The 12,203-nt window shown below is 40.1% G+C and overlaps 1 protein-coding gene across 1 annotated transcript in view; it reads left to right on the top strand.

Moving 5' to 3' along the window:
- LOC118111682 (copine-9) overlaps window positions 1-12,203 on the top strand; it is a 79,125-nt gene that overhangs the window by 28,032 nt on the left and 38,890 nt on the right. Inside the window, exons 4-7 of the mRNA XM_035160491.2 lie at window positions 246-349; window positions 1,580-1,619; window positions 1,880-1,882; window positions 3,025-3,101. Coding sequence (XP_035016382.1) covers window positions 246-349; window positions 1,580-1,619; window positions 1,880-1,882; window positions 3,025-3,101 — 224 coding nt within the window. The remainder of the gene's footprint in view (window positions 1-245; window positions 350-1,579; window positions 1,620-1,879; window positions 1,883-3,024; window positions 3,102-12,203) is intronic.

Raw genomic sequence — 12,203 nt, 5'->3', positions numbered from 1 at the left:
GCACACAGGGCAATGAAGCTCAGTGTCATGCAGTTTGGTGATGTTTTGGCAAAGGCCCTTTCTTTTTTGTGGGTTGTAATCCATAGGGTAATATGGATTGTTGCTGAATCTAATGAAATGTATTCACTCAATCTCTGGTCTATTTACTTAATGTAACATAAATTGACTTTTTGAACACATATTGACTTTTTAATCAATGCTGCTTTTACCACCAATTACCATTTTGTTTCTATTTTTTTTTTTAGTTTGGCAGGACAGAGGTAATAGACAACACTCGCAATCCAGATTTCGTGAGGAAGTTTGTCCTGGATTTCTTCTTTGAAGAGAAACAAAACCTAAGGTTTGATGTGTAAGTAGCCTGAAAGCATTTTTATTCATATTTTCTGATTATATATGAACTCATTTAATTCTAAAATCCTGCTATACTCATGTGGATTGAAAGCAACAAACCTAAGTTAGTGAGGACTTTGATTACATTTGAATAATTTCTCTCTGCAAGTCTTCAGTTTGGTGAAACGCTCATGTTCCCCCCATTAGAAGCCGGTCTAATCAGATGTCTAATCAGGGAAGGACATTTAAAAAAAGGCTTCTTTCTAAAACAACTTGTAACCCCCACTGATTTACATTAGCGTCCTTATACCCACTTGGTTCACATACCTTTTTGACACTTTTGTTTGTTTCTCGAAAAATAAAATATAATTGTAGAAGGTATACTATTGTTAAAGCATTGTAATCAGTTGCACTTCCTGCAAAAGTAGTTCAAGGGATAGTCTGACATTTCCAATTTGCTTTGTTGCTGACACGGGGGTGAAAGCACGAAGAAATCTAACTTCTATGTGTGAGGTAAGGAGCCAGAGGTGATTAGCATTAAGAGCTATATAAGAGGACCTAGCTACGGAGCCTAGAGCCTTAGAGTCAGAAAACCCACAAGTACATTAAAGTAAACAATATGTAAAGAACTACCTCTTTTTCACCAAAATTAGCAGGTAACAGTAACCCCTCTTTTCCCATTGCCAGTAGTGGAGTTTGCCTTTCTGTTTTCCCCCTGGTGCGTCATGTTCGTCATCACAAACATAACCGACAACTGAGGCGCTCTCTCACCTCGCTGTCTTGCCAAATAAGCGTGTTCACCTGGTTGTCATGTTTCCATCACTGACAGTCAGAGCCGATTTCAACCCGTGTCTACTGCAGACTCATTTGACCAGGGACAGAATGCTGATTGTATCCATTCACATTGCAGACAAAAGACAGATGTGAGCAGGTGTTTCTTCCCCAGTGGAAAAGAGGCTACATTGTCTACTTCCTTCCCCTGAGTCGAGCTAACTTGAACATAGGCTATAGAGACAAAATGTATATTGAACTCCTGGGAAAGTAAGAGATACTGGCATGATGTACATTTCTTCTGTGTTGGCTACTTGTGATTAATAGTATAAGAAGAACAATAGGCGAATAGTGCTTTTGGAAGTTAAGATGTTTAACAAGACTAAAGCCAGTGGATCTGTGCATGTTGTTGTTCCAAATCACTTCAAATGCAGCCCTGCAAGTTCTTCCAATCTTATCACCTCTGTTTTTCTCGCAGGTACAATGTGGATTCGAGAAGCTGCAACATTTCCAAATACGTAAGTACAGTATGTCAAACTCAAATGACAGCTTTGACTCAGAGCTGATAACTTCCATCAGGCCTCAAATCTGTCGCGTTCATACTCGGCATTACTCATGCCGTTGAAGCTAATTTACTGTGAATGAGTGCAGCAGCAGATGATGATGATGATGCTTCAGCATGAATAGAAATCTCACTGAGTATTTCGCACTCTGTAAATCCATCTTGTGACAGAGTTTTTTTGTCTTCCCCAACAAAATATACCACATGGGAGAGCAGAAGGTGAGTGCTTTACATACAGATTATGTTTTCCTCATGAGTCCGGCCATTACACTTCACATCATATCACGTTTTAGTCGTTAGTCCCCAGAAGATACTTTTTTTGGCATTTTATTCACTATAATTTTATTGTATTTTTCTCTCATTGTTTCATCTTATTCCATCAAGGACAAAAGCCAACAGCTCCCTCCTTGAAGCTCCCACCATAGTGTTGTTCCTCATTTTGTCTTTCTACATTTTGTCATTCGCTCAGGTAAAGCAACTTTAAGAACTCGATTTCAAAGCAAAAAAGCAGCTGTTGTTGTTTGAGACGGACCCCTACAGCAGATTGTGCATGTCAGGACTATGTCAGGACGTCCATGGTAGCCACACAGGTGCTCACTTTGCGGGACTCACACCTACACCTGCTCGTGCCCACTCACGATAAACATCAGGGTGCAGTGTTCTGCCCCTTGGCAGGAGTTTTATGTTGTAGTATCGTCTCCCTGCTTTTTTATGTTGGCATATGTTTTCTCCTCTGTAGTGTGTGGGCTGGTCGTAAAGCACAGAATCTTTTATTTAATGAAAACGCTGATTGAAGGAAACAAACAATTTCTTCTCTACTATAAGGGCACCTCATGCACAATGTGGTAGTTTTTAGAATAATTAGTCAACCAACAAGCGGCTGACTTAATGACTCCTGGGCTTGATCTATTTGGGTGAAAGCATGTGTATATAAAAGGTGAAATTAAACCATAAATTTAGTGTTTAATTCAAAACTCTAATATTACCACCCCAATTGATTTCATATTTGAAGATGCTATTGAGCTCAATCTGTTGAACGATAACCTTGTTTATTGAGGCGCAGGAGTCCCAGAGTGTGCATACTTAAGTCCTCAGTGTTCATATATCTTAATGGGCTGCTTCCCCTTAGCTTATTTATAAAGTCTTAAAAAGTTAAATTGGAATCTGTCAGCACAGAGCACACTGCGGTGTCTTTGAGATGTGTAAAATTAAGAATGGCTCCATGCCTGCATCAAGCGCGGCATTCGTTCTAAATCTGAAAGTTGTATTTATGGGTATTTACCAATAGTCACAGCCTGTTGTGAAACCAGGACTCTCTCTTGGCCCCTGTCATACAATTAAATCTCTTTTCCCCCCTGCAGGACTTTCTGGGTCAGACCTTCTGTACCCTTGGAGAAATCATCGGCTCCACCGGAGGACGACAGGAGAGGACCCTCTCGTAAGTGTGCATCCTAACATCCTGTCTATTGTATGGGTGAGAAACTACTGCAGTTTTTATGCCCCTTTACCAGAAACAGCTGTGGTCTGAGGCATTATACTTTCATGTTGTCTGTCCGTCTGCCCGTCCCATTCTCGTGAACATCATATGTTAGGAACACCTGCCGGGAATTTCATTACACTTGGCACAAACGTACATTTAGATTCAAAGATGAGCTGCCTAGATTGTTGTCATTGAAGGTCAAAGGTCAAGGTCACTGTAACCTCACAAAACAATTTTTTGGACTTAACTCTATAATTTATTCATTAAAATAGAATACTGGATTAAATGTTAAATTAAATATTATATTAAATATTAAATTCATTTAAAGTCTTCACTTCATATATTTTGTGAGTCTGGACAGATATGGATGTAAACTGCATTTTAGATGCTTGGCGAGGGCACAACTGTGAGCTGGTAATTCCAGCGTTTTGAGGTTTTGAATCATATTCATTAAAGGAACTATTCGCATAAATTATTTCTTCAGCTGGGCAGAATGAATGAGTCCTCCTCTGTCTCTTGTTCCGTATTTATTGATGGATGATGTGGGAATCGACAGTATATGCGCCATCTCACTAATGCAGACTCACCCAGTTTAAATAGCCTCATCTATTATATTGTTTGATCAGAGTGTGAGGGGCCAGATTAGGCTGTTGCCTCACTGCAAACTGAGCTCTTGTTGCCAAAGTAGTATTTAGTTTTTATTATGTTATGCAAAAGGGACTGAAGCTCGCACCAGTATGTAGTTGCGAAAGAGGTCAGCATCACGATGAACAACGAAAAATAGAAACACTTCTGTCACATAGCAAAAGGAAGAACAAGGTGCATTGTTTGCAATCGTAAACCGGTCAGTGAGAAACAGACACCCCACCCTGATGGATTCCTCATTCTTGCGGGGGATTTCAACCATGCCAACCCAAAAAACGTTTTACCCAAACTCCACCAACATGTTGATTTTCCAACCAGAGGAAATAACACAATGGACTTGGTTTTCACCTACAACAAAACAGAATACAGAGCTGCCTCCCTCCCCCACCTGGGCCTCTAGGATCACATCACCGTTGTGCTGAAGCCAGCATACAGGCCACGGGGGACAGTGAACAAACCAGTACAGAAGAGATGCAGGTGTGGCCGGAAGGTGCCACTTCTGCACTTCAGGACTGCTTTAACACCACAGACTGGGACATCGTCAAGCAAGCAGCCACACACAATCAACACACTGACCTACAAGAGTACAGAGTCCGTGACAACCTACATCTGCAAATGCATCAAGGATGTCACTGTCACCAAAACCATCACTTTGCGGGCTAACTAGAAGCCATGGCTGACACAAAGCCTGTGGCAGGGGATTCAGACCCTCATGGACTACAGTCCTCCACCACAAGCCTGTGACAACAGCATCTCTCTGCTGAATCAACTGAACAGCTTCTTTGCAAGTTTTGACGCACTGAACAACACCACTGCACACCAGTCACCAATAAGACATTGGGCACCATCACACTGAACACAGGGGACCCCAGGGGTGCGTGCTCAGTCCACTGCTGTTGACCCTGAGGACCCACACCTGTGCACCAACCTACAGCACCAACCACTTCGTCAAATTTGCTGATGACACGACTGTGGTGGGCCTCATCAGCAAGAACGATGAATCCAAATACAGGAGTGAAGGTAACCAGCTGGCCACATGGTGCAAGGATAACAATATCTCCCTGAATGTAGGAAAGCATTTTTTGGGATGTATTACTCTTGTCCTATCCACCGTGTACCTGCATATTATGTTGTACTGTGTATTATGTTTTGAATACTTAATATGTTGCGCACTTATATGTTCTGTCTACTTATATCTTTACACCAAGGATCAGAGAGAAACAGTATTTCAATCCTGTCTATGATCTGTACGTATGGCAGAATTGACAATAAAGTTTGACTTTGACATTTAAATGTCCTTGTGTTTCACGAATATATGACTTCAATGACAAACTAATGTGCATCTTAAATTTAAATTTATAGATTCAATGTCCAATGGAACAGGAGGACAGATGGACGATATTTTGCAACATTACATTTTGTAGCTGTTTCTTTCTTTCTGTCTTCCTCTGAAGTGTCACAGATGGAGGTGAAATGTGCGCCTCCAGGTGGTCACCTGTGACACTTCTGAAGAGAGCTAAAGCTGAATCAGTCAGGGTAACTAAACAAGCTAGGAATAGCTCCCAAAGTATCTTAGACAAACTTTTAACATCCTTGAGTTTGGCTACATTGTGCTCTCTTTAAAGGGATAGTTTACCAAAAATGAAACTTCACTCCTTATCTAATCACCACTATGCTGATGGAGGGGTGGGAGAAGTGTTTGAGTCCACAAAACACTTTAGGAGTTTCAGGGGTAAACAGTGTTGCAGCCAAATCCAATACAATTTAAGTTAATGGTGACCACTTTTTCAAAACGTAAAAAAAAAAATACATATATTGCCTCCATACTTCTCCTGTGGTGTCATTTACACCGTGATTTTGTCCTAAATGTCCTCTGTGATCCACGTGCGAACACGGCTTCAGAGGAAGATATCAGATTGGCATAGTGGTAAGTAGATAATGAGTCAATTTTCATTTTTGGGTGAACTATCCCTTTAGGCTGCAACTAATTGTTATTTTCATATCGATTAATTTTCAGTTTATGTTCTTAATTGTTTGGGAAAATGGGAATGTATCATCAATGTGTTCCCCCCAACCAATAATCCAAAACCCAAAGACATTCTGTTATTTTCAGTTTCCATTCTCGTTATACTTTCAAAACAAATTCCATTTGCTCTGCAATTTTGCTAGTTTGCTAATTTGCACTCCGAAAAGCACCTTTGGCGTTGCTCATGGAGGTTTAGCTCGACCAAGAGCAAAAGCTTTGCCTATGAACAAATCCGTGTGTAATTAAAACACCAGTCTGTCAATGGCAATATTTTCTGGGTTTTAGTTTTTATATGAGTCACTGCCACTGACTTCAACTGGACTTTGGGATGAGTCCGGTCAACTAGGGGCCAGTTTATGGCCCTTGCATCTGTCCCCTGCCAGTAGCACTATTGACATGTTTTAGAAAGCTTATCATGCTCAGACAGACCAAACAATCAGCCGGCTGTAGTTTGCTTTCAGCCTGAATGCCACAGAGCTGGGTGAGCGAGGGGTGAAGAGAAAAACAAAGGGAGTAGAGAGCGAGAGAACAACAAAGTATTTGGGCATAATTTGAATATAAAGTGAAAGTGATGCCAGTCTTTGAAAATATACGCAAATACAAATGTAGCCATTAAGTCTGTTTCAAAATAAGATAAGTTATAGATATAACTTCGGATATTTTGTCGGGTTAAAAAGAAGTCGCACTAAGGGCTCAAAAACCAGACGTACACACACATATTTTGGCTATGTAAAAGAGATTAATAGATTTATGTCCTCCTTTTTTGATTAAATGGACTCTCAAAGACAAGGCAATTACTCACACTCATCACAAACCTGCCAAAGGACCTACGTGATTAATCATATCTTCACTGTATCCATTAATGGGATTCACCTTGAGGAAAAAATTAGGAAAGGGACATAAGTAAAAGATTACATACAATAAGACCCCTGTCTGAAGGATTGTCATAATGAATTATTCTGTGATTAATGGGGGACAAAGGAGCTTAAAGACACTGACAAGGGGGATTCTCAAACACTGTACAGATAACAGCCTGGTCTATCCAGCAATGTGAGGTAGAACTGTAGAAAACCACCTTGGAATTTCAATATTAATTTGAACAAGTGAATGTGCAAGTCCAAATTATATATAACCTTTGAAATCAAAATGTAACTTTTGAAGCCACTAAGCTAAATTATCCACTTGAACGGGAAGTTACAGTATTATTTATATTTATTGGTAAATATTAGTTTTATTACATTCAAGTTCTTGCCATCAGATATACTTTGGAAAGTTATTGAACACAATGTAAGAGCTTTTAACTTACCAGTCACTGGAAAGGGCTGTCAGTCATTGCCACTTCCCTTTATTTGAAATCTGGCATTTAAAAAGCTCTTTACTCCACACAAAACTTTTTCAAACTAACAAGATTCTTAGCTAGCTTGGAGTCTTATTCTTCGCTGCTCTTGCTGGTGCAGTGTGTTGTTGCTTGACAGCTGATATGTGTACGCGCGTTATTATGCACACATTGCTCTAGTGAATGTAAAAACTGCACATATTCAAATCTAATAAAAAACAATTATAATATGAATGACATACCATTAATTTGATTCAGACAAAAGTCTTTGTAAAAAGACTCCAGCATGAATTTCATCATGAATAAATATAGCTTTAACTTGGCAACTGCAGAATAAACTATAAACACAACATTGACATACCACTATCATTATATATTAAAAGTTGTTTTTACATTTGTCAATTTGCTCAACCTGTTGATATTAGGTAACATGAGCATTCATTTGTAGATTTGTTTCTTCCCACCTGGCAATATAACTTATTCACTCTCAGCTCTGAGTTCTCTGTTTTGGTCTCCACCATCTCCTGGGGCTTGTACTATAAAATACCCAAGGTATGTTTTTGTTGTCCAGGTTCACATAACCTAATGTCGGCCGTCCTGGATAACCTGCACTACGACGCTGGTAGCGGTTAACCCTGGGTTTCTTATCCAGGTACGAGCGTGTTCATGTGGAAGAGGTGGAGCTATTGAATATTACCAACATTCTCTGTCCATGAATAAAGTTTTTAATATGATATGATAAGAAACACTGATATCTGCAGATGGGGCCGGCGGGATCCAAAGTGAAACATAAATGAAGATCATAACAAAAAAAGAAAGAAGTTAAATAAAAACTGTAAATAAGCTGATTACTTTTATCATGGTTATTGTGTTTGTTCTTTCTCTGATCATGAATAAACTATTATTAATATTTTATGTAGATAATATAAACTTAATGGGTTGTCAGACTGTTTCGGCCATTAAAGAAGAGAGGAGAGAAGCAGTAAATGTGTGATGAGTGCCTTCTGACTTAAATGTTTATTAATAATCATGGGAAGAATTGAATCGTCTGTGAATCATCTTTTTTGAATAAACGAAATCAGAGGCTTTGGTTTTTATATCTCATGTTGTCCTGAGCTGCACTGATATAATAAGAAAGTAAAAGCATCAACACTGTCAGGAATCATGTCAGAATCAAAGGAGCTTTGTTGAATTCAAAGGAAGCTATAATAGTCGTCGAGCCACCTAAACCAAAGGATTGGACCAAAAGATGCAAAAGCTGAAGGGAACTACAGATTGGGTTCAGGTAATTCTCATTATTTTGACTGTTGCCTTTCACATAAAAATAGTCACTTGATTCCTAGTTAATCTAAAAATATTGATTGGTGCAGCTTTATAAATATACCTCAGAAATCTCATAGCACCAGTGCTCATTTTCTGCTCTGCAGAAATGAACCATGGCAAATATCAAACTGAAGCTTTGAAGATTTCCCAAAATCCCAACAATCATTTTTTTAATCTTAATCATTCAATACCTAAGAAGATCTTAAAATACCTGCGACAAAAATACCTGGTGGCCTCGTTTCCCTTTAGAGACAGATGTTTTGATTTTAAAAATGCTGATACAAGCTGCTGTGAGACAAACAATACAGCAGAGATATGTAACTGTCACATTATTCCCTAATGATCTCCTGATGCACCTCCTGTCCCTGGCTTTTTCACAATAACACCTAGTTCCCCTAAACCGTCCTTCGCCTCGCCACCACAAGCAGAGTGATCTGGCTCTTGACAGCCAGCAAGAGTGAACAAGTGAAATGAAAAGAACGGAAAGGACTGACAATACGAGAAGAGACAAAAATGAAAAGGACAAAACCAACAGAATGCAATCACTATTCCTCCCATACGGTCAGTGTCTCTGATGGCTGCCTGCAGGGAATAGACATCTGTCTGGAGCCTCTGATAGATCAGACAGAGCAAAGCCCAGGGGGAGAAACAAGGGAGGGGGGAGGTAGAAAGGGAGGTAAAAGGGGAGATGAAAAGTAAAAGAGAGGTACGTGAAGGGTGACAGACAAACTCCGCACACTAGGGATGAGGGAGGGGAAGACAGGGAATGTAATTCACCAAAAGGAAACGGATGAAATGCAATGTATGAAAGATATACAGAAGAGAGGAGAAGAGAGAAAGTTGGGTTGAAGGAAGAGAATATACAGTGTAGGAAAGTTCATTGCACAAAACAGGGAGGGACAGAAAGAGAAGAAACGGTTGTGTGCTGTCATTTAGGAGACTCTGCACCGTGCACACCAGGAACAAGACAAGAACACAAAAAATCTTGGATAAAGACAAAATTGGCCCAGTATATAAAAAAACTGTACAATGGTGTATTGATTTTTCCTCTGCGTTTGCTGTCATCAAACACACACACATACAGAGAGAGCCTATATGGCTGTGGTAGCCTCCTCGTGTTGGTGGGTGTACATTTTTATAGGTCAACAGTTTTAAAAAACGGGCTTCATGCTGCGTGGCAAACTAAGCACTCCTTTCCACTTACCTGCGTTGCTATGGTAACCGAGGGGGCTACTTGCCGAGGCGGTGAAAGTATAACAATGATCCAGAATATACCCTTTCAAAAACATAAATGGGGAACTCAGCAGGATGCATTATATGGACACCCATGCTGAAGGACTACACACCAGAGGTATTTTTTAACCAAAGTTCATGCTTGTCCAGAGAAACTATCTGTGATGCGTATACACACACATACTATATAATGTGTGGTTTCCTTTATCTAGGAAACTGACCATGAGCTAAAACTTGGAGTTGGCAAACAAGAAAAATACAAAACAGACAAATCACCCTTTTGTAGATGTAATGTGGAAAAATGAGGCCAATCTAATAACAATCCCACAGACTGCCAGTCACCCAGATGTAGATTGATTAGGTGGATGGTGAACTAAATACGATGTCTGCCGGGAGGGTTGTGCTGGAAGGACTATACCTGTGTGGATTTGGCTGCAGGATACTGGTCAGTCTGTTGGTGCAGGGTGTCAGAGGGCAGGGTGTGTAATTGGGGGCAGAGTGGGATGTGCTCTGCCCCCAATTACACATTTAGCAACACGTACATAGAGTAACACAAACTTCTGTCTCTGTATGTGCTTGGTTACACTACAAATGCAGGTTTTCATACCAACATACTTTTGTAGATTATAATGTACGAATATTTCTATATATTTAAATAACTTAAATAGTTACTTACACAAACTAAGTTGGTTGTATGTTACATTTGTTTTATTACTGCATGTAAAATTGTTTCCTATAAAATGACTTAATATAAAAACGATTTTATGTCTGGTAGGCTTCCTAATGTTGTGGACTATCACACACTGACAGCAAGATATTAGAGAATTGCAAGTTCCATAAGGAAGACTTGCGAAAATATGGACAAGAAAGTCCAGCAAAATCGGAATAACAGTAGAAACAGAAACCCTTAATAAACAACACTCTGATCGACAGAGCAAAATAATCTCAATCTGTTGTTGTTGCTTTTTAAAAACTCATCTCTGTGTTTTCCTGGTTGGTTGAACGACCTTCCTTTGGGCCAGGGGACATTCACCTGTCTCCTCACAAGCTGTGGTTGGGGAGATGAGCCTCTTCTCTGCTCCACCACCGCAGTATTGTCCAGCTCATCTTCATCTTCACAGTCTTAAATAAAACTTGACTGCTTCAGTGGATGCCTGCGGCTGGTGGTCAATCTCACTGTTCTTTTCCTGTGGTTCATGAATTAGAAACTGAAAACTTCTTCTAGGGAAGCGCCTCCCTCCTCACTTTTTTAATAGATAAGAGGTATGCTCTCAGAATAAGAAATGCTAGACTTCATCACCGAGTCACCATTCAGGCGTCGGCACCCCTCAAGCTAAACGCTTGTGGCATTGTCGAACTGTGTCCAACCCTTTACCCCCCCCACCCCACACACCTTACTCTCATGAGTAATTGGCCTTTCGAATCAGCTCTCATCAGCCCTACCTTTGCACATGGTGGGATGACACATTGTAAGACTCAGTTCTGTTCTGAGTTTACCTTCAGCCACAAACATTAGAGGTCATGGTCAAATGAATCCAGAATTAAAGCATTCCGCTCACATAGCAGATATGAATTCCCAGTTACAACACAGTCCCTGAATGCAGCTTGTATTGTAACCCATGACCATGAATAATTGCTCCTCCTGTCAAAACCCCACAAATGAATGTGTTTTAATTATTGCACAGAATATTAATTGTTCCGAGAGAGTTCAGGGAGGGGATTGGATCTTCAACAACAACCTCTACCGTCCACACATTTGTAGCACATCCTGTGGAGTTCCTCAGGGAACACAGTGCCAATGATTTCCCAGATAACAAACTCAAGACATTTTGCCCTGAAACTACAACAACATCACATTCACCCCGAGCATATAAAACCAGCATTCCGCTGTCAGCAGTGTGGACAGTATGAACAGTTAGGCCACTGAAAGTAGCATTGGTAATAATAGCATAGTCGTATAAATACTATCTATATACTTGTAAGCTAATGTTAATCATGGTTATGGTGTTTTCTGGAAATGTATGCACGCCACAACAATGATCAATATCTCTGATTGTGTCACTCTCCACTGCCTCTGCCCTCTCTTTGGAGGCCTTCTACGCCAACATGGAGCTGGTGGTTTGAAGCTAGTGGTTCGAATCGCTCAACATCACTGAACCACAATTTTGGCTGTTAGAGCAACCCTCCTGAAATTACATTTAAATATGACTCAATAACTGTGACCAGATTATGTTTTCTGTTTACATAATGAGGAAGTACTCTTAACTCCACCAAGGAGGTCCATGTTGTCCCCTGTCTGTTTGCTTGTTTGGCTGATTTGTTTATACACAAGGTTCCACAGAAACAACTGGATGAATGACCTTGGTGGAAGGATGTGGTGGAAACCATCACATTTTTGTGTGGATCCCGATTAGGGTGCATATCAAGGATTTTTTTTTTCTATTTTCATTAACATTGCTAGATGGGCATTGATCGTTTTCGAAGGGAATGATTCATG

This window comes from Hippoglossus stenolepis, chromosome 6, assembly GCF_022539355.2.
Source record: "Hippoglossus stenolepis isolate QCI-W04-F060 chromosome 6, HSTE1.2, whole genome shotgun sequence".
NCBI lineage: Eukaryota > Metazoa > Chordata > Actinopteri > Pleuronectiformes > Pleuronectidae > Hippoglossus > Hippoglossus stenolepis.
This window is presented reverse-complemented; position numbering and strand designations above follow the sequence as displayed.